This window comes from Aethalodelphis obliquidens, unplaced genomic scaffold (assembly GCF_003676395.1).
Source record: "Aethalodelphis obliquidens isolate GAN/ISIS:26980383/991018 unplaced genomic scaffold, ASM367639v1 scaffold30, whole genome shotgun sequence".
Taxonomy (NCBI): Eukaryota; Metazoa; Chordata; class Mammalia; order Artiodactyla; family Delphinidae; genus Aethalodelphis; species Aethalodelphis obliquidens.
Genome location: NW_020837974.1, coordinates 5,085,026 through 5,112,250, shown reverse-complemented (window position 1 = coordinate 5,112,250; position 27,225 = coordinate 5,085,026). Strand labels below are relative to the sequence as shown.

Here is a 27,225-nt window from a genome sequence, read left to right as displayed (position 1 = left end):
GCCGGCCAATGGGCGCGGGCCTGGCTGCCGCTTCCTGCCCACAGGCTCGCCGGCCCCGGGGGAGAGCCTGCTCGCTCTGCCGGCCTCAGAGGCGCAATCGCCGCGACCCCGCCCTCCGGGCGCCGGCCCAGGTGAGTGCAGCGGCGACCGGGAGGTGGGACGGGCGCCCCCGTCCCTCCGGACAGGTTGGGGCGGCGGAGGCAGCAGCAGCGTTTGCCCCACGCGCGGCGAGGTGGGAAGGGGCTGTGCCAGTGCTCTTTCCTGCACGCCCGGCGGGGCGCCGTCCCCGGACCCCCACCCCGACCCCTGAACGTGACACCCCCACCAGCCTTTGCGCTGGAGTGACTTGGGAAGTGATTGGCGGGTGTAGAGGATCGAGCTGCGAGGAGCCCGTCTGTCCCTCCTCTGGGCAGTGGTGAGAGCAAAGCTGCTTGGCGTGGGATTAGCTCAGGCAGATGGTAAGGGCCCGGCGCTGAGATGCTACTGGTGGCCGGGCAGGGGACCCACCTGTCGCCCAAGGGCACGGAACCTTAACGAAACCAGGCCGACCGCCCAGATGATGGGAGCCGGGGGTTCATCTTAAGAGCTGCCGGCTCAGGGCACCTCCTTCCCTGTGGGAATGGAAGGAGTCAACTAGCGTGCATGTCCCGCAGTTTTCTCCCACCTCTTTAGACCCTGATGTCGCCTTCCAGCAGCTCCCACAACTGGTGGGCAGTAAGCTGCTTTAGTAGCCAGGGTTTTCTCTGTTTGTTCATGGGGTGGGTGTGACAGGGTGTAATAATAATAATAAAAAAAACCCGCAGGAAATCTTGGGCAGGAAGCAGTCCTAAGGTGGCCTGGGAAGTAAATGCTTTAGGCACTCCCTTGGGACCGTGTCCCTCCCTGTACCGCACCCCACGCTACTCCCTCAACCCCCACCTTCCCTTGGGTACCTTTACATCTCTGAAGGGATCTGTTAATTAACCCGAGCAGAAAGGTAGATGACTCTGCGGGTGGTGAGCAGGCCTACTGAGAAGAATGACTGAAGGGCCACCTGGAATTCATTGTGCAGAAGTTCTTGGTGAATCGGAGGTTGCTTTCTCGGAAGATGTTGCCTCCCTCACTCCACCCCTAGAAAACAGAGAGATCCCAGGATCCCAGAATCATGCAGCTTAGTGCTCCAACCTCCCACTCAAGAGTCCTCTGATCCAGTGACCCCATGTCCCTGGACAGGTTACCCCATCACCTCACAGCCAGGAAGTGGCCTGGGAGATCTTGGGACTACATCCTGGCTGGCATGGAAAGGAGGTGAGGCTGACCAAGGATGTCCACCTTGTGTCATCTTTAGGTGGGAAGTGACGGGTACCGGTATTTCCACACCAAAGGGAATTTGCAAACATAACCCCCCCATCTTTTCTCTGCAGTAGAGTCTTCTGGTAGTTGCCCAGAAGGCTGAAAGTACGTCTATCTGCTTAGTCATTTCTCTGGAGGAAAGTGTATCCAAGTTCAACATCACCATTCATTGAGCTCAACATGCAGACTGAGCCTGACTTAACTGGCTACTTGTACAGTGACCTGTGAGCCAAGAAATATCTTTGAAGACTGTATTCATATTAAAATGTCACCATGGGAACCGACATCACCCCTCCCCCCATGTAAAAATCTTACTTTTTTTCCCCAACAGTTTATGACAAGGATTGTCAAACGTACAGCCAAGTTGAAAGAATTATACAGTAAACACCCACACACCCACCACCTAGATTCTACTGTTGACAGTTTGCCATTCTTGCTTTATCACACATCTATCCACCTCCTAGTACCTTACTTTTAACCGTAAGTAACTGGTGCCATTCAGCTTCCCTGGAGCCATATTTCCGTCTCTTAGCGCAGGGAGTGGTGGTGTGGTGAATGTAGGTGGCGGTGATTTTCCATAACTTTGAACAAACACCCACTTTGTGCAGAGCACTGGGAGATGCAGAGGAAATGAAGAGGCCGAAGACTCAGGCTGACCAGAAAGGGCTTTGAGTTTTTTGTTTTTAAGAGATAGAAGATAAGTGGCAGCTTGTGAGAGCAAATGGCAAGTAATAAAATGATTTCAGTAACACTCATTGAGTTCTTGCTGGGTACTGGGCACTTTATTGTAACTCTGTGCCTGTGTTATCTCATTCAGTTCTCACAACAGCCACATAACTGGGTTAGTCTTCCTTTCTTCCTTTTACAAATTAGGAAATCGAGGCACAGAGAGGTTAGTCAGTAGTGGGCTTTTGTTCATGCTAGAAAGTGGTGGGACCGGGATGGTGTGGGTCCGGCGTGGTTCTGGGCACACTTAGTCACGGCGTGGATGCCGCAGGGGGGAGAGTGGACCCTCAGGCCTGCCCAGGGAGGAGTGGAGGGGCATCTGGGGGTGCCACAGCTCTTCCAGGGGTCCCATCTCAGGCACCCAGATACAGATGCCAGTTTTCAAATGGCTTCAGAAGGCTAGCGTCCTGACTTCCCGTGTGTTTGACCTGGGCGTTGGGGCCCCGGGTGGAGGGATCAAGCTTCTCCACTCTGCCAGTCAGGCTCCCCCCCCACCCCCGTCGTCTTCCTCCACTTCCTGTTCTGGGTGTTTCCCAAAGCTGGCGCCTGCTCCACTTCCCTGCTTCCTGTTCTGTATCCTTCAGTCACTTCCTTCCCCGCCCGCGCTCTTTCTTCTCCGGTGTTTGTAAGACACGCTTTTTTCCAAAAGAGCCTCATTGCTCGCAGCAGATGCTCCTGTTTCCAGATGCGTTCCATCGTCCACGTTGTCATTCCAGTCGTCACGCTTTCTGAAGCACCCTGGTGCCCCTGGCAGGTCTCGGGAGCAGAATAGCCTGGCCCCGGCCTCGAGGCGCCCAGGCTCTGTCTCCCCGTAGCTCTGGTTTCCGAACCAGACAAGCCGTGTCTCGCCCTGGGGCAGTGATGGGTCTTGGATGTGGGAGCCGCCCTGTCCGGCAGAGCTGCTCACTGGGATTCCCTGCACTGCCCTCGTCCAGCTGCTCTGTTTTGCTGCCGTGGGCCTGGCCACGTGGCCCTGCCATGCCTCTAGGAGTTACGTCCCAGCAGCACTGTCAGCCCTGGGGTTGGGAGGGTCAGCGGTAGAGCATAGCCGTGACTCTGCCCACCCCCCGCAAATAAGAAAGGAAGAGGAGAGAAGAAGGAACCGGAGTGGAGAATGGCAGGAGAGGGGTCGGGGAAGAGAGGAAGGTGGTCGCACAAGGAGGGTAGAGACAGGCCCCTCCCAGCCCTGCCACGCACACAGCCACAGAGCTCCTGCGCGACCATGCAGGGCACTCGGGGGATGGGGGGGGGCGGTGCCGGGCCTGTGGGGACGCCCCACGAACGCACAGAGGAAGGTCACAGGGGGACCAGCACGAGGGGGTCCCTCTCCACTGTGGGGCAGAGGCCTCCCTGGGAGGCAGCAGGACGCGTGTACGTTTGGGATTCATTAAATCTACAACTTTTCACTTATTCTTTAGACAAGAAAGATCTGAACGAACTATGACCAGATAATAATAACATTCATCAAATTGGGGGCAGTGGGTATTCGGATGTTACACGTTTTGTCCTCTGGACTTTTTTGTGTGTTTGAAAAAAAATCCCCATCACAAGAAGAGCGAAAGGCAGATTAGAAAAAAGGGCCCTGGACTGCAGCTGGGCTCTGCCCCTGCTTTGCGGGGGGCCGCTCAGCCCCCTGCGGCAGGAGATGGTCATGGCCCGGGCTTCCTGCCTGGCCCGGCTGGCCCCGGGCCGGGAGCGGCTGTGGGTGCTGACCCTCGCCCTCCCGCCGCTGTTTTCCCGCAGCGCCGCGGCCATGCCCAGCTCGGAGCTGTGGGCGGTGGATCTCTTCGGGCGGGTGTTCACGCTGTCCACGGCCGGGCGGCACTGGGAGCTGTGCAGGGACGCCCAGCTGGAGTTCAAGCGGGTCAGTGCGGCCGCGCCGTGCTGCTGGGGCATCGCCTGCGACAACCAGGTGTACGTGCACGTGGGCGCCAGCGACGTCCCCATCCGCTGCCGGGAGGAGGCCTATGAGAATCAGGTGGGGTCCCGAGCGGCGGGCTTGCTGGGCTGGTCGCTCTGCCGGGAGGTAAGGGCCCCCGCACCCCAGGCTCCCAGCCTGTTCCCGCCTTCACTCTGCTGAGATCCGAGTGCTGCAGCATCCGAGTCATTGAGGCCAGAGCCCCTGTGGGTCCCTATCCAGGCAGCTGGCCGGGTCCGCACAGGCACGGGGCTCCGGCCGGGTTCCAGGAGCCCAGGACGGTCGTGTCCCCCACTGCTCGGCGCGGCAGGTCCTCTGCCCTTTGGGACCGGACTGGGCTGCGGGCTCACGATGCAGAGCCAGGCCCTCTCCTCCCTTCCCGCCCTGGAGACGAGAGGAGGTCCCCACTGGCCTCGGAGAGGCCCTGGCCACAAGGCCTAAGGCTGGTCTCTGCCTCCGGCCCCCAGCGCTGGAACCCCGTGGGCGGCTTCTGTGAGACGCTCCTGCCGAGTGACCGCTGGCCGTGGAGTGACGTGAGTGGGCTCCAGCACCGGCCGCTGGATGGGGTGGCGCTGCCCTCGCCGCATTGGGAGTGGGAGTCGGACTGGTACGTGGATGAGAATTTTGGAGGGGAACCCACAGAGAAAGGGGTAGGTGCACTCGGGTCCCGCCGGGGCTCCCCTGCGGGGAGGGAGCGCCTTGGGCTCGGCCCGTCCCCCCAGTGCTATCCCCAGCACCCCGTGGCATCAGACCTCAGCCTGGGCCCCGCGTGCTCCCCGCTTGCCGGACGGGATCCATGGGGACGATGCTTCGGGCCGCGCTGCTGCTTCTCCACCCCTCCTCCATCCTGCTCCCCCTTCCCCAGCTCTTTCACGTCCTTCCTCGAGAGCTTTACGGCCCCTCCCCCCATCTTGGTATTGCAGGGGTGGACATATGCCATTGACTTCCCCGCCACGTACACGAGGGACAAGAAGTGGAACTCCTGTGTGCGGCGCCGGCGGTGGACCCGGTACAGGAGATACAAGTCCCGGGACACCTGGGCCAAGGTCCGGGGTCCTGCGTGTGGCCGGGGGGGGGGGGGGCGGGGCCCAGAGCGCAGCCCTGTAGTGGGGAGGGTCACATGGCCCTCAGCCCCACCCTCCCTGCCCTGCTCTGGGGATGCCATGCCCGCCCCGGGGCCTGGCCTTTCCTGCTCTCCTGTTCGGAAGGCTGTGGCCCTGGGCGGCCCTCGTTTGGGAGATGGCTGGTCGGGGAGCCGGGCCAGACCGTGGCCCCGGACGGCACAGAATTGTCTTGACCTGGTCTCCAGGCTGCCCTGTCCCAGACTCAGGCTCAGTCTATACACGTCTTCCTCCCCTGCCCCCCACCCCGCGTGGCAGCCGCTCTGGCTCTTGTATTTTTCCAGTGACCCACAAAAACCAGCTTAGGGACGCAAGGCCTGTATTGGGGTCCTACGTGACCTCAAATGAGAGGAAGGCCACAGGCCCTCGCCTGACCCCTCTGCAGGGTCCACGCCGCGAGGTGGGGCTGCCAGCCCAGCCTGCCTGGCCCTGGGGCTGGGAGCAGCCTGGGAGCAAGGTGACGGCCAGTGTCACGGGAGGCCTTCACTGCAGGGCCGTGTTCTGTGATGGGGGGAGGGAGCCACAGCGGTCAGGCCACTGCAGAGCAGGGGCAGGAGTGACTCCTTGGGGACAGCAGCCCAGGCCTGGCGGCCAACAGGGGGAGGACAGGGCAGAGGGGGCCCAGGGCTGGGAACCCTCCGTCCTGATGCTGCGAAGTCCGCTGGGGCCTAGCTGGAGGACGGAAGGCAGCGTGCTGAGGGCCGGAGGGGAAGCCGGGGGTGGGAGTGTGCACGTCCAGGTGTCCACCAGGCGGGGAGCAGGGCCACCTCCTGGCCCAGGTGCCCACAGGCACTGACTGCTACTGCCTCACACCTCCTCATTTCAGATCCCGTCGGAGGATGACCCCCAGCGGTTGCCTGACCCCTTCAGCGACATCTCTGTGGGGGGTTGGGAGATCACAGACGAGCCCGTGGGCCGCCTGTCCGTGTGGGCCGTGTCTCTGCAGGGGAAGGTGAGGCCTGTGCCCCCGCCCCCCCGGCCTGGCATGGGAGGCGGCTGAAGGAGACCGGCCGCAGGGAGCGGGCAGGAGAGAAGCTGTCGTCCACTGTCCTCCCAGAGGTGGAGGAGGGAGGAGGGCTCTCCCCGGGACCCTCTCCTCGCCTCCTGTCCCTGCAGCTGGGGCTGCCCTGAGTGGTCAGCCTGTTACCGGGGTCCCCACAGAGTCCCCCTCCTGTGAATCCTGCTGTCCTGGGGACCCACGGGGTCCTGTTCCTCCCAGAAGCCTCTGACCTCCCACCGCATGGCTGCTCCTGGCCTGTCCCTCCTCTGAGCCCCTGGAGCACTGATGAGTGTCCACCCTGGGCTCAGAGGGCATCAATACTGCCTCCTCAGATAGAATCTCAGCTCCCTGCCCACTGCCTTGTGCTGCCTCCCACATGCTGGTCTCCAGTAGTATTGTGGATGGGTGGGTGGGTAGGAGGATAGATGAATAAGTAGATGGATGGATAGGGGTATAGATGTGTGCGTGTGTGTGGGTGTGTGTGGGTGGATGGATAAATGGATGGACGGTTATGTGGATGAATGCACAGGGGGATGGATAGATGGATGGATGGTTGGTTGGACGGATGAGCAAGTGGCTTGGTAGATAAGCATATTGATGCGTGGATAGGTGGGTGGATGGATGGATGGCTGTTGGGATGGGTGGGTGGAGGTAGCTGTGTGGGTGGGAGGAGAGGAGATTCTTTTCTCGGGGAGCTTGTGAACTAAGCAAAGGAATAAAACCCACTGCTGACAGCAACAGTGACAGTGACACGGATGGGCCTGGGTGCAGGTGACCCAACACTTCGGCTGTGGCTGTAGAGCGTACTTCGTGACCGTTCAGTACCCTTAACACAAACGGACCAAAGTTCTCTGGTTGGCTTTGGAGCAACCGCAGCAGGCTTTTATCAGGCTTACCTTCAGGTCCTGCTTGGTCTGGGCTTAGGTCAACCCGTAGTAGTTTTCTCCGAGCCACACTGAAGGGTGGTGGGGAGCTGGCCGGGGACAGAGCCCCCATCGAGGGGCCACGCCACCTGGATGCAAAGAGAGGGGAGAACGGGTTTGAGAGCAGCGCCAGGTGTGAGCCAGCGCTGCCCGACATCACTCCTGTGGTCTGTAAAAGGTGAAACCAGGACCCCGGGCTCCCGGAGGAGCTGGGCAGACAGTTGGGCCCAAACCAGCAGGCAGCAGAAGCGGGGCTGCCAAGACTGGGTTCTGCAGTGCAGGAAGGCAGTTGATCCAGCTGCTGATTTATTCACTGGATAAGGTGTTCGAAGAAGCACCCAGTAAACCATCACGTACAAACAGGGCCCATAGCACACGCATTTGTGAGTGATGGTGATCATGGCGGAGGCTTATAACCAGTCTATTGTCTCTTTTGTCCTTGGAAAATTCTGTCTATGCTAAATCATTGAAAATGTTTTATTCATTATTATAAGTGAGATCATGTCACATAATTCACAAGTTCAGATAGCATAGAATTTAAAGTTTACAAATAAAATTAGTATGAGTAATAAATCCCACTATCTAATAAAGAATTTTAAAAAGAAAAAAAGGGCAAGGTGACAGGGTTGGGAGGCCTCATGGACCATGCAGCAGTGTGCTGCCCCCTCTAGATGAAATCAGCCAGTTTGGGCAATAGGAGTGGGTGGCTCAGTCTTAAATATTTGATTATGCTCCCTGTCTTCAGGTTAAGGAGAAAAAGAAGTGGACGTTTTAGACATTCCTATGAAGGGAGCTTGGGGGTTTCCTCATCCAGCCGCTGGGGCCCCTGGCTTCCCCTAGAGACAGGTGTCCTGAGGGCATTGTGCCACTAGGGGGCGCAGGACACCCGGGCTGGGGCTGGAGTTCTCACAAGTCAAGCAGACGACAGAAGAGGTCTGTCCCCTAGGACCGCCAAAATCCAGGTGTCAGTGTCGCATTTTTTAGCAGGGGTGGGGGAGTCATCTAATCTGGTCGAGAATCCCGATGGCAGTGGGGGCAGGGTGAGCGAGATCTGGACAGTCCCAGCACCCTGGTCCCCAGTCCCCTGGAGACCCCGGTCCCCTGGAGACCCCATGCGTGGGCTGTGCATGGGCTGATGCAAGTGCGGCCAAGCTCGGGCAGCCGACCCGGCCACAGAGCCCCGGCCTGAGCCTGCCTGACTCTCCCCATGGGTTTCTCTCTCCACCCAGGTGTGGTACAGAGAGGACGTCAGCCACCCCAACCCCGAAGGCTCGTCGTGGTCCCTGGTGGACACCCCGGGGGAGGCGGTTCAGATCAGCTGTGGGCCCCACGACCTGCTGTGGGTGTCGCTCTGGGAGGGACAGGCCTTGGTCCGGGAAGGAATCAACAGGAACAATCCCAAAGGTGGGCAGCCCTGCACCTTGCGGAGGAGAGGAGGGCGGGGCCGCCCACCTTCTCGGAGCTCCCAGTGATGGGGGCCACCTGCACTGTCTTCTGGGGCCGGGTAGGAAGTTCGTGGTCTGTGGTGGAGCCTCCCACGTCTGAAAACGGGATCCTGCACGTCTCCGCAGGAGTCGGTGTCGTCTGGGCCGTCACCAAGGACCGTAAGGTAGGACGGGGTCCCTGGGGGCTGGGTCCAATGGCTCTGTTTAACATTGAGGGTTGTGTGGTTTTTTGTTCTCGTGAGAGTGGTCCACACCCTTTGGAACAAATCCAGTGTCAGCCAGGCACCGTGCGTATTCTGTTGTTGACGTCACTGGTGATCTCCAAGATGTTTGGTGACCCCCCAAACGTTGCCTGCACCCCTGTACAAAGTGCAGAATGACTGTATTTACTGTGCAACAGGCTGTAACATCTCAAATAATCAGAAGCTAATTTTCTGAAGCCCTCAGCTAAATGAATGCCTCTCCTCTTCTCTATGCAGAGCTTGTCATTTTGACTTTATCAGAGGCAAGTCCAGTGAAGTAAGCTGATTTCGCATTGCTTCCGTGATCTCTTTCTAACCCCACGTCACGGGCATCCTTTCTGAACAAGGTGCTGTGCTCATCTGCGGCCTGAATCAAAGGACCAAATTATTCATTTGTTTTCCCAGGCCTTGAAAAAAAACCCCTTCTATTTCAGTGGCCCTCCAGGGAGGTGTGTTTATTTCTGACTTTCCCAGGTTTGGTTCCGAAGAGGCGTCAACTCTCACAACCCCTGCGGCACGAGCTGGATCGAGATGGTTGGAGAAATGATGATGGTGAACGTGGGGCTAAACGACCAGGTGTGTGTGGTCCGGAGCCTTGGTCCCCAGGGGTGGGGGTGGGGGGCGGCAGAGGAATCAGAATGGGGCCCCCCCATGCTTCCCGCCATCCCTTTCCACTGGGCATGCTCATGAGGCTGGTACCAGAGGGCATCCCAGAACCTCTGCCCACTCCAGGCCCGCGAGGGCACCCAAGGGGGCTGCTTTCCTCCAAGTCCTGGAGCCCCCACTGTCCTGGGTCACACCCCCGAGGACCCTCAGAGCAGTGGTAGCGAGCACGGATCTGGGGAGGGACATTCATCCTGGAGACTGGAAAGTTTTGTTGAGAAATTTCAGGGCGAAATCAGATCACTGAGTACAGGACAAAACATCTTCCAACTTTGTAAGAGCAGCATCTTTTAAACATCACCTGCATGGTTCCTGTCGCAGCCTCTTTCTGGTGGATAATGTGGTTTGGCTAGTTTTAAGACTTAGGGTGTGAAGGTGACGCCTTTCCCGATGCTCTGAAAGCTCTTCCTGGGGGCGGGGGGGCTGGCCTTTCCTGTGTCCGCACACACTCCTCACCTGCCCAGGTGAGCTGGGCACGCAAGGGCAGGGGCAAGGGGGTGCCAGCTGGTGCCCATGGGCCTGAGCACGGAGGCCACGTGCGATAACCAAGTGACAGAGATGCCGTAGCCCCCCCCCACAGCGAGGCCACCTGGGGCCACGGCTCCACCTTCAGGCACCCCCAAGGCCAGAGCTCCCAAGGGGCTGCTCCCAGGCCCCTCCCCTGGGCCCCTCAGCTGCCCAGCACACTTTCCTTCCTCAGCGCCCGCCCGGCCACCTTCCCCATAAAACTGAGGTCAGAATCAAGGAGGTTATTTTGCATCTTTAAAAGGACCAGGACCATCCTCTGGGTTCACTTGGGGAACAGCTCCCTTCCCACCAAGGCCACAGGGAAGCTGGGGACATGGGTGGACTTCCTGTCCCCGCACAGTGCCTACCGGCACCAGCACCTCCTCTGGACGCTGTTGCCCCAAAGGCCCAAGTCTGCCTGAGGTCGGGGAGCCAGGCTGGGTCCCTGCTCCTCCTGACCTTGGAGCCGCACCCTCCCCCAGCCCCCTCGGGGCTCCGCTTCCTGCATCTGAGTCCTGGACTCAGCTCTCGGCCACCCCAGCCCCTTCGCAGCCCACCCACACAGGCGCACCCCCCCTGCCTGCATTTGCAGGTGTGTCCTCCAGACCTGGGGGGCTCCCCCCACGCCCCCAGGGGAAGGGAGCCCCAGTCTGCACCCGCCCTTCCCCCCCCCGCAGCAGCACCTCTCTCTGTTCCAGGTCCACACCCCCCACGCAGCAGCACCTCTCTCTGTTCCCCCCCCCCCCCCCCCCCCACCCCCCGCAGCAGCACCTCTCTCTGTTCCAGGTCTGGGGCATCGGCTGGGCGGACCGGGCCTTGTACTTCCGTCACGGCGTCACCCAGAGCGAGCTCAGCGGGAAGACGTGGAAGGCCATCGTCGCCGGCCGGGAGTGTGACGGCTCACACTCGGGCAGCTTGTCCAGCCTCCTCAGGTGATCAGGCGGTGGGGCTCCGCGGGGTCGGTCCGGGGTGGGGGGCCGTGTCGGAGGAGGCTGCTGCCCGGCCTCACCCCAGGCGGGAGAAAAGCAGGTCCTGACCCACGAGAGCCGCGGCTGTGTGGCCTTCTCCCTTCCTGTGCCTGGGGTCCTGCTCGGCCCGAGGTCGGGGGCAGCACGCGGGAGGCTGGAGAGGGCAGCTGGGCGAGGCCAGGATGTCCTCCCATGTAGGGGCTGGGGGCTGTCCCAGAGCAGGGCTGGCCTGTTGGTCCTGAAGCCTCAAGGTCTGGGAGACAAAAGCCTTCTTTGCGGGAGGATGCTCAGGCCCCTGTGTTAAAGGAAGGCAGAGAAGAAGATGGAGGGTTTCTAGCCTGGAGAAGAGGCCCTGAATTAAGACGTGCCCCAGAATCACCTGGAGAACTCGTTCCCGAGGATCTCCACGCCCCGCCCCCAGAGCTACTTTTTTGAGATTTTGCATGTCTTGCAAGGTCCCAGGTGTGCTCCTGCTGCAGTTCTGGGGACCACGCCTTGAGATCCCTGGGGTTAGAGCATGTGGACCCATCCCAGCCCTGCCCACTGGCCCTTAGAACGCAGGCAGGTGACTTAGCGTCTCAGCTGGGGGCGCCACCAGCGCTCACCTGCCCGGTCATGGGGCCCAGGGCCCTCGGCACAGCACTCTGCAGCCGGCTTGGGCCCCCCTCAGACGCTGGTCCACACCCTCTGCTCCCCCAGCTTGGTGGACAGCGCTCAGCTGCACCGTCAGCCTAGAGATGCCCGGAGGCTGGCCAGGCAGGGTTTGCTCACATTCACCTGAGGGTTTAGGCTCTTCTCAAAGGGAGCAGCACATTGGGATCAGCTGAGAATTTCCAGAACCACTGACGCCAGATCTTCATGACCTTGGGCTTGGCAGTAGCTTCTTTTTATATATAAATAGACATATATATATTTTAACATCTTTATTGGAGTATAATCGCTTTACAATGGTGTGTTAGTTTCTGCTTTATAACAAAGTGAATCAGCTATACATATACTGGCAGTGGCTTCTTAAATATGACACCCAAAGCACAAGAAACTAAAGAAAACATAGATAAATCAGACTGCATCAAAGTTTTGTGCATCAACGGACACTATCAAGAAAATGAGAAGACAATCCGCAGAATGGGAGAAAATAGTGGCAAATCATATATTTAACAAGGTCTGTTATCTAGAATACATAAAGGGCTCTTACAACTCAAAAACAACTCAACTCAGAAGAGCAAAGGACTTGAATAGACATTTCTCCAAAGTAGATATACGAGTGGCCAACAAGCACAGGAAAAGATGTTCAACGTCGTGGGACATGAGGGAAATGCAAACAAAACCACATTAAAAAAAAAAATCCACATGAGATACCACTTCACACCCACCAGAATAGCTGTAATCAAAAAGGGAGACAGTAACAAGTGTTGACAAGATGTGGAGAAATTAGAACTCCCCTGCACTGCTGGTGGGGTGTAAAGTGGGGCAGCCACTTTGGAAAACAGTCTGGCAGCTCCTCAAGAAGTTAAAGATAGAGTCACCATAGGACCCAGCAAATTCACTCCTAGATAGATACGCAGAAGAACCGAAAACATGTTCAAACAAAAATCTGTACATGAATATTAAAAGAAGCACTATTCACGATAGCTGAAACGTGGAAACAATTCAAGTGTCCATCAATGGATGAATAAAACATAGTGTTATCCATGCAATGGAATATTATTTAGCAATACAAGGGAATGAAGTGTTGACACATGCTACAGCACGGATGACTCTTGACCTCTTACACTAATTGACAGCAGCGAGTCACAAAAGGTCATATGCCGTACGATGCCGTTTATATGAAGCATCCAGAACAGGCGAATGCATGGAGACAGAAAGCGAATTCGTGGTTGCCAGGAGGTTGGGGGAAAAGAGGAGGCTAGAGAGTGACTCCTTAATGGGTACAGGGTTTCTATGATGAGATGAGAAGGTTCTGGAAATTGGTAGTGGTTGCACAACATTGTGAATGTACTTAAACGCCACTGCATTGTACAATTTTAAATGGTACATTTTACATCACATGTATTTTACGATAAAAACTAATAATACTGCCAGATCTCCACCTAGCATTGATTTGGTTGGTCTGGGTGTGGCCTGGGGACCTTTCAGAGTTCCTGAAGGTGGGACTTCCCTGGTGGCGCAGTGGTTAAGAATCCACCTGCCAACGCAGGGGACACGGGTTTGAGCCCTTGTCCGGGAAGATCCCACATGCCCCGGAGCAACTAAGCCCGTGCGCCACAACTACTGAGCCATGCTCTAGAGCCTGCGAGCCACAAATACTGAGCCCTCATGCCACAGCTACTGAAGCCCACGCACCTAGAGCCCGTGCTCCACAACAAGAGAAGCCACCACAATGAGAAGCCCACATGCCGCAACGAAGAGTAGCCCCCGCTCGCCGCAACTAGAGAAAGCCCACACGCAGCAACGAAGACCCAACGCAGCCAAAAATTAAAAAAAAAAAAAAAAGTTCCCAGGGGTTCCAGCTCCCTGGGGAGCAGGTACTGGTGTGTGTGGCACAGAGAGGCCATGACTTGGCCAGGGGTCACACAGCGCATGGTCCTTCCCCGAGGGAATCATGGGTCTGCCCCTCTCCTTCCAGCGCCGGCTGCTTCTTTGGCGACGAGGTGAGGGGTGGTGGTGAGTCCCGTGTGCCAAGCGACTCGGAAGCCAAGAGACCGGGGCCTGACCCTGAGCATGATGTGGAGGTCGCCAGCCCTGCCTCCGCCCCGGCCTCCGCCCTGGCCGAGCTGCCCTGGACCAACATCGACCTGAAGGAGCCCAAGAAAGGGCCCAGCCACGCGGCCGCTGACTTTCCCGAGGCCACCAACCTCTCCTCACTGCCACTTCTCCCGCTGGGCCTGGAGGAGCCCGACAGCGCCAACTGCCACGCGCTGTGGGCCTGGGTGTCCGGAGGAGGCTGTGCTGTGGAGGCCCACACCACACTCAAATGGTTCACCGTCCACTCGGGTAAGGGCAGCGGCCCAGCGCCCCAGAGGGTGCCCCAGGGGAGGTGGGGCAGGCCTGATGCCCCCACCGTGCTCAGCCCATCTTTCTGGAGCCTTCCAAGACCAGCCCAGGCTGTCAGGAGGAAGGGCGTGGGCCTGGAGCCCCTTCCCTCCCCCTGTCCCAGCAGTGGTGGCCATTCTAGGCTGACCTGGGGGACATCAACTTTCCCCTCAGGGTGAATGATGGGAGGGAGGGCTCACGGGACATGTTACAGAGATGGTAGCTTTCTAGAAAGAAAGGGCTGGTGAAAAACAGAGCAGAGAGGCCTGGCCTGCTGCCCAGCCCTGAGGCTCCGACCGGCCCGCAGGCCTGTCCGCCTCCATGCAGATGCTCTCGCTGTCCATCACGCCGGCCCAGACCGCCGCCTGGCGGAAGCAGATCTTCCAGCAGCTCACAGAAAGGACCAAGCGGGAGCTGGAGAACTTCCGACACTACGAGCAGGCCGTGGAGCAGGTGGGCAGTGCCCGGGTGCACTTTTTCCAGCACACATTCATTGAGCACCTTCTGCATGCCAGCCCTGAGGTAGGTGGGAGGGACACAGATGGATGCAGCCATCCTTCTGTCTGTCCATCTCGGACGTGAAGCCGTCCCCTCCAGGCCCATGTAGAATCAACGATGAAGCGATGAGTCCGTTTGTTGATTCACTTGCCCTCAAGAACTCCGCGCGGGCCCCACTGCATTGTAGGCACAGAGGACCTGGCTGCGTCTCGGGTGGCCTGGGCCCCGGCTTTGCCGCTGACTCTCTCTGACATCGGGCCAGGCACAGAACCTCCCGGGCCTCAGTTTCCCTACCCAGAGCATGGGGTAACGGTGCCGATCCCACAGACTGTTTGAGAATCATAGAATTTGCTGGCTCGGGGCCTGGCAGTCACTTCTGTCCTTAGGGTGAAGGGGGGTAGCCAGGAGGGCCGGGCAGGAGCGCCCAGTGTGGCAGTGAAGGGAGCAGAGTGGCCCCGGGGTGCCGGGGACTGGGCTGGAGTGTGGCGCCCCAGGGCCAGCCTGTGACCCATCCCACCGTCTCGCTGTGCTGCAGTCGGTGTGGGTGAAGACGGGGGCCCTGCAGTGGTGGTGCGACTGGAAACCCCACAAGTGGGTGGATGTCCGTGTGGCCCTGGAACAGTTCACGGGCCACGATGGGGTTCGGGACAGCATCCTTTTCATCTACTACGTGGTCCATGAGGAGAAGAAGGTGGGTGGGGGCGCCAGGGGGGAGGTGCGGGGGGGTGTAGGGGAGGAGGGAGGTGCAGGGGTGGGGTGTGTAGCGGAGGGGGGAGGTGCAGGGGGGTGGGGTGTCCCAGGGGAGGGGTTGCAAAGCCGGGGTGCAGGAGTGGGCACGGGACACGGGCCCCGAGGTGCTTGGCCCAGGACAGCGTGTGGCATCTGCAAAGCACCCGTCCGCGGTGGCAGCAGCCGGGCAGTGGCCGGCAGGCGTGTGCCGGCCTCACCCCCGGCAGCTGCTGAGGGGCCCTCGTGTTCCAGATGAGGAGCCAGGCTCTGGAGACAGAGCCGCCCCCTCCGGGGCTGGGGTTTGAACACAGTCAGTCTGGCTCTAAATGCCCTCGTCCACATCGAAAACATCACTAAGGCCCTTGCTCACGAGCAAGGCCTCCCCATCAGAACCTGCCACCCACCACTAAACCCCACAGGCCCGGGACCCCCAGGGGTCGGCTCTCGAATCGGGGTGACCCAGCCGTCCCCGTCGCCACACCACACGGGGGCTCCACCCAGGGGCCCGAGGCAGCCCCAGCCCCGCGGGTTCCCCGGTGACGGCCCTGCTGCCTGTCCTCTGCCAACAGTACATCCACGTGTTCCTCAACGAGGTGACGGCGCTGGTCCCCGTGCTCAGTGAGGCCAAGCACTCCTTCGCCGTGTACACCCCCGAGAGGACACGGCAGAGGTGGCCTGTGCGCCTGGCCGCTGCCACCGAGCAGGACATGAGCGACTGGGTGAGCGGGCGGGGGTCCCGCGGGCGGGCGCGAGGGAGCCTCGGGCGTGGGCACCCAGCCTCGCTGACCGGCCATCCCCCCGTCGCAGCTCGCCCTGCTCGACCTGTCCTGCTGCGAGAGCCGCAGGGTGCACGGCCGCCCCTCCCCGCAGGCCATCTGGTCCGTCACCTGCAAGGGGGACATCTTCGTGAGCGAGCCCAGCCCAGACCTCGAGGCCCCCGAGCACTGGCTGCCCTGTGACCAGATGTGAGTTGGCTGCACCTGACGGAGCTGGGGACCTGGCCCAGAAGGTCACCCAGAGCCCGTGAGGACCAGGGGGACGTGGGTGAGGCTGGGAGGCCCTGCACGGGAGGGAGAGGGGATGTCTGTCTGCCCCTCGCTCGTCCGCTCTTGGTGGCCCTGTGTGCCTGGCGCCCAGTCGGACGAGTTGCCTCTGGACAGTGGCAGGGCCTCTGCCCGCAGGAGCGCGCCCCAGGTGGCAGCTGCACCCTGCACTCCAGGAGGCCGTGCTGGCCCGAGTGGTGGCCCCTCCTGGTCTGGCGTGACGTGCCCGTCCCAGACCCCAGGGTGCAGGGGGGACTCAGGCTGCTGACCTCGCTCCCGTCTGCATAACTCCAGGGATCAGGGGCTCTTGAATTCCCCGCTCGCTGGGGGCCTGACCGGCTCCTGCACCAGCTCAGGGTTCGCCGTAGCTGGTTAATTCCCAGTGGGAAGCCAGGCGGGTTCCCTTGTGCTCAATAGAGTCTGTCATTGGAGGCCGAAGGTGAGTGAAGCAGGACGTCCGGGAGGCCACGGAGCAGAGGGGTAGCCGCTGGAAAGCCCTGCGGGACAGTTTCTCCCCTCCCCTCCCTCCCTCCTCATCTCCAGGTTCTGGCGGCAAATGGGAGGCCACCTGCGGGTGGTGGAGGCCAACAGCCGGGGCGTGGTGTGGGGCATCGGCTACGACCACACGGCCTGGGTGTACACGGGTGGCTACGGCGGAGGCTGCTTCCAAGGTGAGGGTGGCAGGACCGGCTCCCCCAGCCCTGCCCCCAGCCTCCCGCACGGGCCGGTCCCCCCTCTAATCCCTGGCTGGCTTCCCTGCCCCACGCCGGAGCCGCTGCGCCAGTATCGATGCTCAGCTGACGGCTGGCTGACAGGTGACCTTCACCACTGCCAACCTCCAAATCCCGGGGCCAGCGCACAAAGCATGAAAGCCCAGAGACTGGGTCTCGCCCCCAGTGGGCCTTCCTGGGCACCCACTGCTGAGCTGGAGGCCGTGAAGGTTCTAGAAAGACAGCCGCCAGAGCCAGTCTCCTGATTCCCAGGCCCGGATTCCAGCTCCCCTTTAGATGGGTTGTGCCTTAGGGGACGAGAGCTTGCTGAACCCCTGGGGGCTCCCCGAGCTGTGGAGGTAGGGTCCCTCTGTCTCCTACTGGTAAACAGAGGCAGAAACAAACACCGGAGTGGGACATTCCATGCCCCAGCCCACACGCCCCACAGTGGAGGTGGCTAATCCTGCAGAACTGTGGTCCACCGAGACCCCAGGAAGGCACATCGTGCAGGTTTAACAGCTTCCCTGTTTGTGAGGCAGGAATTACTCTTGTCCCCATCCTACAGGTGAGGAAAGTGGGGCTCATGGGCTTACGTGAGGGGTCCAAGGCCCCTTTGTTAGTAAGGAATGAGCTGGGGGGGCCTCACACCTGCCCAGTGCCAGGTGAGTGGGCTGGAAGGTGGGGGAAGAGGAGCAGGTGAGAATAGGGCGTGAGGTGGAGGAGTGTCAGATTCTTGCCACCAGGACGTACAACCCCGGGTAACCCCAGAGGAGCTCAGCCGGCCTGTGAATCCTCTCGGCCCTCTCTTCCCGCCTGCTCTCACCTGGTCGGGCGGGCAGGTGTGGCCTGGGTCCAGCACCCTCCTCTCCGCCCCCAGGCCTGGCCAGCAGTACCAGCAACATCTACACGCAGTCGGACGTAAAGTGTGTCTACATCTACGAGAACCAGCGCTGGAACCCCGTCACGGGCTACACCAGCAGGTGAGCCAGTCGCGCGCCCGCGGAAACAGGACCGAGCTGAACGGGCGCATCTGCTGTAGCGGGAGAGCTGGCGTCTGGCCCCAGATGTGGAACTGACTGGATCTTACTGCTTAGCAGGATTTTCTCCCTTAAAGTATAATGCGTATTTTAAAAACTCGCTTACTGAGAACGTGACATACATAAAGTGCGTGAAACATACACATATACGTACATACGGTGAGATGTATCTAAATATGTTGATATGTCCATATATATCATCGAACTTTCACAGATCAAACACCAGCGTGATCACTACCCGGGTCACGAAATAGAACATCGCCACCTCCCTCCCCATCCCCTCTGGTGCTTTTTTGAGTGGGGTGGTTACTTAACTTTCTTACAAAGTTTTGCTTAATTGAAGCTGCTGAGAACATCACAGCCTCCACCGAAATTATTTTAATTCTCCAAATGTGAGGCTTTGGGACAAGACAGTCAATACGTTGTGTTTGGTGCAGAAGCGGGCCACTCTAGAAAATCTAGATTGTATGCAGCTGTTTATTTCCTGCCCACTCAGCACAGAAACGTATTTCTCATACCCTGTCCTGGGGTATTTGGTTCGTTTGTTTCAGAAAGCAAGCGAGTTGTGGTGTTTCTTACCTCTTAAAGCCACTGCAGGGGGTTTGGCCGGCCAGAACAGCGGTCCTCAAGCTTGAGCCTCATCCAAGCTCTGCGCTGGGGCCCCTCCCAGACTTGGCCCTGTGGGTCTCTTCTTTCGACTGGTCCCATTTCATATCCTGTATAATAAAACTACGATCCTAAGTAGAGAGATTTCCTGAGTTCCCTGAGTCGTTGTAGCAAATTATCAAACCCGAGGAGGTAATGAGAACTGCCCCCCATTTGTAGCCAGTTGGTCAGAAGTGCAGTATGGCTGGTATCTGAAGTGGGGGCAGTCTTGCTGGGGACCGTGCCTTTACCTTGTGGGGACTGAGTGGTATTGCAGTCCACCCAGTTGGTGTTGGAATAGCCAGTTCTCTGCAGTGGGTGGACCTGTCCACACTCTCACAGGCAGGGCATGCCCCACATCTTTGCTGGTTTCTTATGTTTTAGACACACTGATGAGCGTGTAGTAATATCTCCTGTTTCCAGTTTCTGTTTCCTGGGGGCTAATGGGACACAGCACCTTTCAAACATGTACTGGCACTTGGATACCCTCCTTTGTGAAATGCCCCTTCAAGTCCTTGTCCCATGTTTTGGTTGGATGATCTCTTTTTCTTGATTTGCCAGTGCTCTTTACATATGAAGGTGTGGGCCCTTTCTCTGTTATTTCTCTTGTTCTGCAGCTTGCTTTTCACCCTGTTAGTGGTGACTTCATTATTAAATGTAGTCCTGTTGATCATCCTTTTCTTTACATAAAGATGGGGCCTTTAAAAAAACCTCTTAAGAAATCTCATTAACCCCAAGGGGATTAATACATCTTTCTATCTCTGGAACAGCAGTCAGCAAACTTTTTCTATAAAGGACCAGATAGGAAATAGTTCAGATGTGGTGGGCCTTAGGGTCTCTGTCACAGTGACTCACTCTGCAGCTGCCGCTTGAAAGCAGCCATGTAAACGAATGAGCATTGCTGTGTCCCAATAAGACGTTACACCTGGACACAAATTTGAATTGCGTAGAATTTTCACGTGTCCCAAAGCATTATCCTTCTTTGAATTTTTTTCAACCATTTAAAAATGTAAAAACAACCCTTACTTTGTAGGCTGTGCTGAAACAGTCCTGACTGGGCCTGTGAGGCGTGCTGTTGTCCACCCTGTTCTGGAAGCTTTATTCCTCTGTTTTGTCCATTTAGGTCTAGAACCCCCTGGCCTGAACTACTTGGTATATAAGGTGAGGTAGGGGTAAAGTGTTTTTGGTTTTTTACTCTCCAGTGACCCACACCGTTTATTGAAAAGACTGTCCTTCCCCCTTGCATCACAGCAGCCACCTTTGCCTTAACTCCAGTGTCCATGGGGGCAGTGGCTGTTCCCAAGCCCTTCTCTTCCGTGCGGCTTTGGGCATGCTCGTGCTAACCCTACATGGTTCCAGCTGCCGTCCCTTTATGGGAAGTTGTCCAAGCCTCTCATCTTCTTCATCTAGCATTGGCTCTTCCTGGACAGTTCTAGGTGAACTTTAGAAGCAGTCCTCAAAAGCTCTTGGGGTCTTGGTCAGGATGGCCTTGGATCTATAGGTCAGTTTGGGTAGAAATATTATCTCACATTCCTAAATCTCCAAAATCTGGACGCAGTTTATACCTGCATTTATGTAGATCTTTCATTTCGTATTAATAGGGTTTTGTGATTTTCTGTAACAGGGTCTTGACATCTTTTGTAAATGGTATTTCATATTTTTGAGTCTATGATAAATGGCACAAACTTTTAAATTTCCTTTGTGTTTTCAAAATTGATGAAAGGAAGAAATTTCAAATAACATGAAGAATAAATTCTAATCCCACCAACCAAAAATAGTAGCCACTCTCCACATTTTGGTGTGTTTCCCCCTGCCCGTCCCCAGTGTGCCCGCATTTGCTGGAGGCAGGGGGACAGTCAGACATGTACAGATGGCCTGTGACAGCCTCCCAAGTTGATCCCTGAGGGTGGACCTGGCTTATCTCACCCCTCCTCGGTCTTGGACATGTAGACTGTTTGTGACCTTTTGCTGTCGTCTGGACAGTTTAAAGGATTTCCTCGTGTGTAAATATTTGCGAGTTTCTCCGTTCACCCCGGTAACTTAGGGTTTGAGCCCTTCTAAGGGAGCTGATAGACGTTGCCCGCATGTGTTCTGGAAGCCTCCGCCCCGGCTGTGTGTAGGGTCCACATGGGATGCTGACCTGCTTGCCTGTCCCCTTCCTCCTCACTCCCTGCTTGGTCCTCAGGAGAAGAAAAGCAGTGCCGGGCTCCCCAGCCTGTGTAGAGAGTGCAAAGCCAGGGCCACAGCCGCCCGCAGAGACCACCGTGCGCTGTGTGTTGCTGGGAGTGTATCAGTCAGCCGGGGCTGCTGTAACAAAACACCACGGGCTGAGCAGCTTAAACAGCAGACGTTTATTCTCTCCATTCTGGAGGCCGCAGAGTCTGAGATCAGGTGTCAGCAGGCTTGCTTCCTCCTGAGGGCCCTGGGGAGGATCTGTTCCGGCCTCTCTCCTGGCTTCCGGGGGCTTCCGGTGTTCCTTGTCTGGTGACTCAGTTGTCACATGGCCTTCTCCCTGTCTTCACGTCGTCTTCCCAATTTGGGAAACTTGGGTCCAGATGTCCCCGTTTGGTAAGGACGCTGTCCTAGTGGACTGGGGCCCACTAAATAACTGTCTCATCTCAACTTGATTCTCTGCAAAGACTCTATTTCCAAATGAGGTCCCACTCATAGGCACAGGGGTTAGGGCTTCAATGTCTTTTCGGGACACGATGACCCACATCATGAGAGAACGAGGTGTGGGGTCCCTCGGGTGGGTGGCCTGGCTGTGGTTGGTTGGCGCCTGGCCCCCGTGTGATGTAGGGTCCCCCCGTTGCTGTCCCCGCCCTGGGGCCATCCTGTTTCCGCCCTCTTGCCCCTCCAGAGATGCAGCCGTCCCAGGGGCCTGGGCAGGGGGGCCGTTCTCCCCTCTCTCTGGCGTCACCTCAGCCCTGTTGTCCTGCGCAGGGGTCTGCCCACCGACCGGTACATGTGGAGTGATGCCACGGGCCTGCAGGAGTGCACCAAGGCCAGCACAAAGCCCCCGTCCCTGCAGTGGGCCTGGGTAAGCTCCGGGCTGGGGCTGGGGCAGGGGCTGCAGTGGGGGGTGTCCGCCCGCACTGACCCGCCCGTCCCCCAGGTTTCTGACTGGTTCGTGGATTTCAGCGTCCCTGGGGGCACGGACCAGGAGGGGTGGCAGTATGCCAGCGACTTCCCTGCGTAAGCATGTCTCTCTCTGCGTGGGGAGGGGGCCTCAGGGGGCTGCGACCCTGAGTGTCAGGCCCGGTCAGCCAGGCAGAGTCCCTGCCCCCTGCCCCACAGTGCAGACCCTTCACGGTACACAGTTCATGTCCAGATGGAGGATGGAGCCGGGCGAGACTGAGCCAGGGCCTGAGCCTGGCTTCTGAGCCCCAGGCTGGTTTATCCTGGACTGATCCCCCCGCTTTGGCCTTGGGCCCTGAGCTTGACTGCTCCCCAGAAGCGTTCTGATGGCGCCTGGGGGTGGGGAGGGCTCAGAGGCCCCTTAGCTAGAGCCCACCCCCCAGCTGGGCTGCTGCCAGCCCCAGGGAGACCCCGCAGGGGGGCCCGGGCGGGGCCAGAGGCATCTGAAGCAGGAGGACGGTGTCCTCCCTTACCTGCTGCCCCCGAGCCCCACCTTCGGCTCGCACTGAGGGCTGGGCTCTGTAACTCCTGGGGAAAGGATGTGCGTGCAGCGTCACCTTCCAGAAACTTCCACGGTCTCGACGTCAGCTTCTTCCTCTGCAGCTTGTACCATGGGCACAAAACCATGAAGGATTTCGTCAGGAGAAGGTGCTGGACCAGGTAAGGAGGGAGGTAACTGGGGGGTGCCGCCATGCCCCTCCCTGCCTCGGCCTCAGTCCCTGTGGAAGCAAAGGGGAGGTTAGAGGCGGGAGGAGAAGAGAGGATCAAAGTAAATGTCAGCCCAGGAAGTGCCCTCGGGCTCCCAGTGCTGTTTCTGAAGCGTTTGTTTTCAAGAACAAACAAGACAAATGTTGGCAGGCTCTACAGGACCCGCAGGGTGGGAGGAAGGCCCGGATGGGGTTGGAGGCCAGGCAGGGGCGGACGGCGTGAAGGGTGGTGCCCACCGGCTCCTCTGGGGGGCCGGAGGTTGTGGTCCCAGCCCTTCCCAGGGCCAGGGGCCTGGCTGCTCCCTTCTGTCCAGAGCAGACGGCCCTGAGGCTCACGGCGGCATCAGGGTGCCCGGGGCTTTGCTCTCTTTCTGCCGCACAGAAAGTGCAAGCTAGTGACCAGCGGGCCCTGGCTGGAGGTGGCCCCCATCGCCCTGGGGGACGTGTCCATCATTCCGGAGAGCCCGGGTGCCCACGGGAGCGGACCCGGCATCGCGCTCTGGGCCGTCAGTGACAAGGGGGACGTGTTGTGCCGTCTGGGCGTGTCCGAGCTCAACCCCGCGGTGAGCACCTTGTGGGACCCAGGGCCTGCCCACCTGCCAGCCCCCTGGCGGATTCTTACCGAGATAGGGCTCTTTGGTGGAGTCGGGCAGGGATCGGGCCTCCCCAGGCCTCTGCCCAGGACGTTCCCTGGGACCGGTGGACACTGTTCGTGGCCCGAGCGGTCGCCAAGCCCTGCGGGCAGTTGGAGCTGAGGACGAGGTTGGCGTGAGGAGCCGCCAGCTCCCGGAACCCGGGTGGTGACAGAGGCGGGGCCTGGCCGCCCTGAGTGTCCCTCCTCCCCGCCTGCAGGGCTCCTCCTGGCTGCATGTGGGCACCGACCAGCCCTTCGCCTCCGTCTCCGTCGGGGGCTGCTACCAGGTGTGGGCCGTGGCCAGGGACGGTTCCGCCTTCTACCGTGGCTCCGTGTCCCCGTCCAAGCCGGCTGGTGAGTGCCACCCCTCGGGAGGATCTCCACCTGCCGCCACCGCTGCCATGTTGTGACGGGCGCCGGGGGCGGCTGGAGCTGCTTCCGCTTCCGGGGAAGCCGGTTGACGGGTCTCCGTGTAGTTCAACAAGCATTTACCGAACACACCTGTGGACCAGGCGCAGGGGCCGCGCTGGGCTCCCCCCAGAGGCCGCCCCCTCCGCTGGGACTGACCCAGGGGTGGTCACCTGGCAGTGGGGCTGCCCTTCACCGCCCTTGGCCTCCTGCCCCTCGGGGACGGCCCTGGGCACCGGCACAGCCCGTCCACAGTGTCCACCCTGGCTGCCCTCCGGGAGTGCAGGCCGTGTAGGCTTGTCCTTCTCCGGACTTCCGGGCAGTGTCCGGCACAGGGATGGATGGACCGACGGGTGGGTGGGTGGGTGGTGGCTGGCGCATCGCCACCCTCCACGAGCGGCAGTGGGTTCGCACAGTGGCCCTGAGGCTGAGTCTCCACCGCATGCTGGGCCGAGCACCTTCCTGTCCCTGTTCGGGACAGCGGCCCATCGGACCCCACCGTCTGGAAGCTGCCACAGCCTCGGGCGGGCCCTGGGGAGGGCACTGGGCAGGCCGGGGCATCGAAGGGACAGCAGGACGCAGGTCAGCTCGCGCTGGGCCCTCTCACACTTGTGGTCCGGCCAGTCTGGGGACAGAGGCCGGCCGCACCTGCTCGACCCCGTGAGCTGCAGAGGAGGCCACGTGCTCCAGGAGCACCGGGGTCACAGTTTCGGTGCTGCATCCCGAATCCAATCTCCCATCGCAGGCGACTGCTGGTACCTCATCCCATCTCCTCCCAAACAGAGATTGAAACAGGTGTCCGTGGGGCACACAGCGGTGTTCGCCTTGGACGAAAACGGCAAGTGGTTTCTGATCCCCAGCGGTCACCAGGGGAGGTTTGGGGTTCCCTGAGTGCCCTGATGGGATGAGACCAGACCCTCGCCCACCCCAGGCCCCAACATGAGACCTTCGTAAGCCCCATGAGAAGCCGCCAGCCTGAGGTCAGCCTCCAAGCAGTCTCCCCCGAGTCAGGCAGGGTCGGGGGCCCCCAGCCCCCCCAGGTGCTCTGGCCTGCCTGCACCTCGGGAGGAGGACCCGGTGCCAAGGCCTGGGAGCATCTTCTAGACAGTGCCACCCAGGCCCGCGACTCAGGAGCCCCAGGGCAGCTGCGGCTGGCAGAGGTCACCTGCCCCGCCCGGGCCATCCCTGCCCCACCCCCGTGCCACCTCCAGCCAGCTCTGCCCGTGCCCTTTAATGGTCTGTAGTTGTTGTCCTAGCTGAGCAAGGCGAGGAAAGGGCGGAATCGGGACTGGAACCCAGGGATTTTATTCCACACCAGGTCTCTTTATTGTTTAAAGAATTCCTTGTCCTCGGCTTCTCGTGCATAGAAAGCAGACGAGGATGCCAGCCCAGCACAGCGGGGCAGTTATGAAGTGAGGGGGAGGCAAACGTGGGAAGGGCAGGGCTGGCTACGGCCGGGGTCTCTCTGGCTGTGGGTCAGCAGGAGCCCCGGGCAGTGGGGGGGGATGCAGAGGGAGACCCCGCCTGTCTCGTGGTCAGACCTCCCGGCCTTGCAGACCCCGAAGTGGATCCCGACGCTCGGGGCCTCACGGTATCGGTGCTTCTCTCCTAGGGAACCTGTGGTACCGCCAGGGGGTCACACCCAGCTACCCGCAGGGCACCAGCTGGGAACACGTGTCCAACAACGTGCGCCACGTGTCCGTGGGGCCCCTGGACCAGGTCTGGGGCGACAGGGGTGGGGGGTGGGTGCTTGCCCTGGGGTCGGGGACTTGGGGGGATCCGGGTTTCTGCTCTGGTCTCCCCGCTGCTGTCTCCATGGTCCCCCTGCAGCGGTGGGGCCAGGCCTTCAGTGGGTTTGCATTCCAGGTCTGGGTCATCGCCAACAAAGTCCAGGGCAGCCACAGCCTGAGCCGGGGAACTGTGTGTCGCCGCACGGGTGTGCAGCCCCTGGAGCCCAAGGGGCAGGGCTGGGACTATGGCATCGGGGTAAGCAGGGCTGGGCACGGGGCGGCTGTGCTGGCCTGGGGCTCCGAGCCCCGAGGGCTCTCGGCTGGGAGGCCCCGGGCAGAGCCGCCCAAGAGTCCAACCATCTAGAAGGATGGTCTCTGCCCCTTGACCCCTGGCAGCCCCGGGTCACTCCGCTCTCTCCTTTCAGGGGGGCTGGGATCACCTGTCCGTCCGGGCCAGTGCCACCAGGGCCCCCAGGAGCTCGTCCCAGGAGACAGCCGGCAAGTGGAGAAGGGAGCAGGGCCTCCCCAGTGAGCCCTCGGAAGTGGCCGGTGCCCCACAGGAGACCCCCAATCCCGTCTGCTGCTGAGGCCGCTTCCCCTCACCTGGAGCAGGTGTGATGCTGGGTTTGAAGGACCAAGGTTGATGCAAGCCTTCCTGTCGGGAGCTGTTCTCGTGCTGAACGTGCTGAAACGTGGATCCCAGGAGTGGTATCTCCAGGCCCAGACTCGAGACTGGGGAGGGAACCTGGCCTGAGATCATGGCCACCTTGGAGGCACTGAAACAACCCAGAAATGTGAAGCTCTGTGGACACTGTGTGTCCCCGGCTGCGAGGAGAACGTGGGGTGTGAGGTGCAGACCCCTTCGCCCCAGCCTCTCCTGCGCGTCCCTTCCCTCTCTGCCTCCTCCCTTTCCAGGACGGGAGCCTGGAGGCTTCCAGGAGCACTGCCCCTGGGGAAGAGAGCCCACGAAGGACCCCTGAGCCCCGGGCATCCCCAGACGGCGTCAGCCCTGCCCCCTAAAGAAAACTGGCTGTGGGGCTCAGTGTGGCTTCACCTGGACCTGATCAGTTCTCTGAGCAGGATTCGCGAATGGGGTTTCCTTTCAAAAGTTAAGGAAGGAGTTGGAAGGTTGGAAATAAGTGCTGGGGAGGGGCGTCTTCTTCCCCAGGTGGGCCGGGCCCTCCTGGGGTGGTCGGAGGACGGAGGGGCCGCCCGTGGCTGCGAGAAGCTGTCCAAGTACAGAGTCACCGTCGTCGGTCCTCAGCCAGCCCTTCCTCTGACGGGGCTGGGGACTGGGGGCTCCTTTTACATCGGATCATGTCGCAGGGGGTGGGGAGGGTGGAGACCAGCCGAGAGGGGCCTGGAGGCCTCAGCCTGGAGCAGAGCCCTAGGGAGGCACCCCCCAAGCAGCCCCACTCCCAGCGGGCAGCTTCTCAGCTGCTTTTTTTTTTTTTAATCAGAAAAAGGCCCCATTTGGTTAAGTCTCAAGTTTGCTTCCCACAGCCAGACGCGTTGCCGGGGGTCATCAGAGCGCGTGTCCCGTCTCTGCTCACTGACCGCCAGCTTCCCCGGCGTTCCCGTCAGGAGGGCTCGGCTGTGCGCTGTTTTGTGGTGCAGTGTTTGCCGCCCAGAAGCTGACTCTAAGGAGGTCTCCCTTGGGCCCCCTTCTGAGGGGCACTGGAGGGGCCGCAGGCCTCTGCCTCATCTCCTGGAGGTGGGACCGGGAGGCGTGAGTCTGGGGGCAGTGCCCAGGCAAAGCAAGCGAAGGGCCGGGTGGGCGGCGCCCTCCTGTCTGTTTACACTCGTGGTTGTCAGGTTTCTCCGCGCGGGCATTACTGTTTCTTCTGTGGCAGCGCCCTGTCGATCTACTGTGACTCGCTGGTTTCTCCCTGCCCTCTCTCCAGGGCGACCGTGTCCCCTCCTTGCGGAGCGCCGACTGCTGACCTGCTCAGCATCACCGAACCATCTCGAGTCCTCGGATGCTTTATTCAATAAAAACTTAGGCCAGACTGTCAAGGACGCGCTATTTTTATTGCTGCACTACGATTAAAATGCACAGTTCCCCACC

The 27,225-nt window shown here is 59.8% G+C and overlaps 1 protein-coding gene across 6 annotated transcripts; it reads left to right on the top strand.

Annotated features, from left to right (window-relative positions):
* Nucleotides 1–3: 3 nt before the first annotated feature.
* TECPR1 (tectonin beta-propeller repeat containing 1) lies at nt 4–27,173 on the top strand. 6 transcript variants are annotated; one of them, XR_003436960.1, is made up of 27 exons: nt 4–131; nt 1,213–1,287; nt 3,802–4,036; nt 4,444–4,626; nt 4,900–5,022; nt 5,924–6,049; nt 8,250–8,424; nt 8,529–8,629; nt 9,182–9,283; nt 10,664–10,809; nt 13,472–13,839; nt 14,186–14,331; nt 14,912–15,067; nt 15,675–15,824; nt 15,913–16,070; nt 16,692–16,819; nt 17,736–17,838; nt 21,484–21,580; nt 21,656–21,735; nt 22,282–22,338; nt 22,768–22,948; nt 23,238–23,373; nt 24,173–24,265; nt 25,040–25,146; nt 25,294–25,413; nt 25,583–26,871; nt 27,062–27,170. XR_003436960.1 is itself a non-coding variant. In XM_027125775.1 (26 exons), exons 2-26 carry the CDS (start codon nt 1,277–1,279, stop codon nt 25,742–25,744), a joined length of 3,327 nt encoding a protein of 1,108 aa, XP_026981576.1. In that variant the 5' UTR covers nt 4–131; nt 1,213–1,276; the 3' UTR covers nt 25,745–27,173. The 6 variants fall into 6 exon arrangements, 5 of the variants coding, with proteins under 5 accessions (XP_026981576.1, XP_026981574.1, XP_026981575.1 ...); XM_027125775.1 differs by having other exon boundaries at nt 4,444–4,509; nt 25,583–27,173; XM_027125773.1 differs by having other exon boundaries at nt 25,583–27,173.
* Nucleotides 27,174–27,225: the final 52 nt, after the last annotated feature.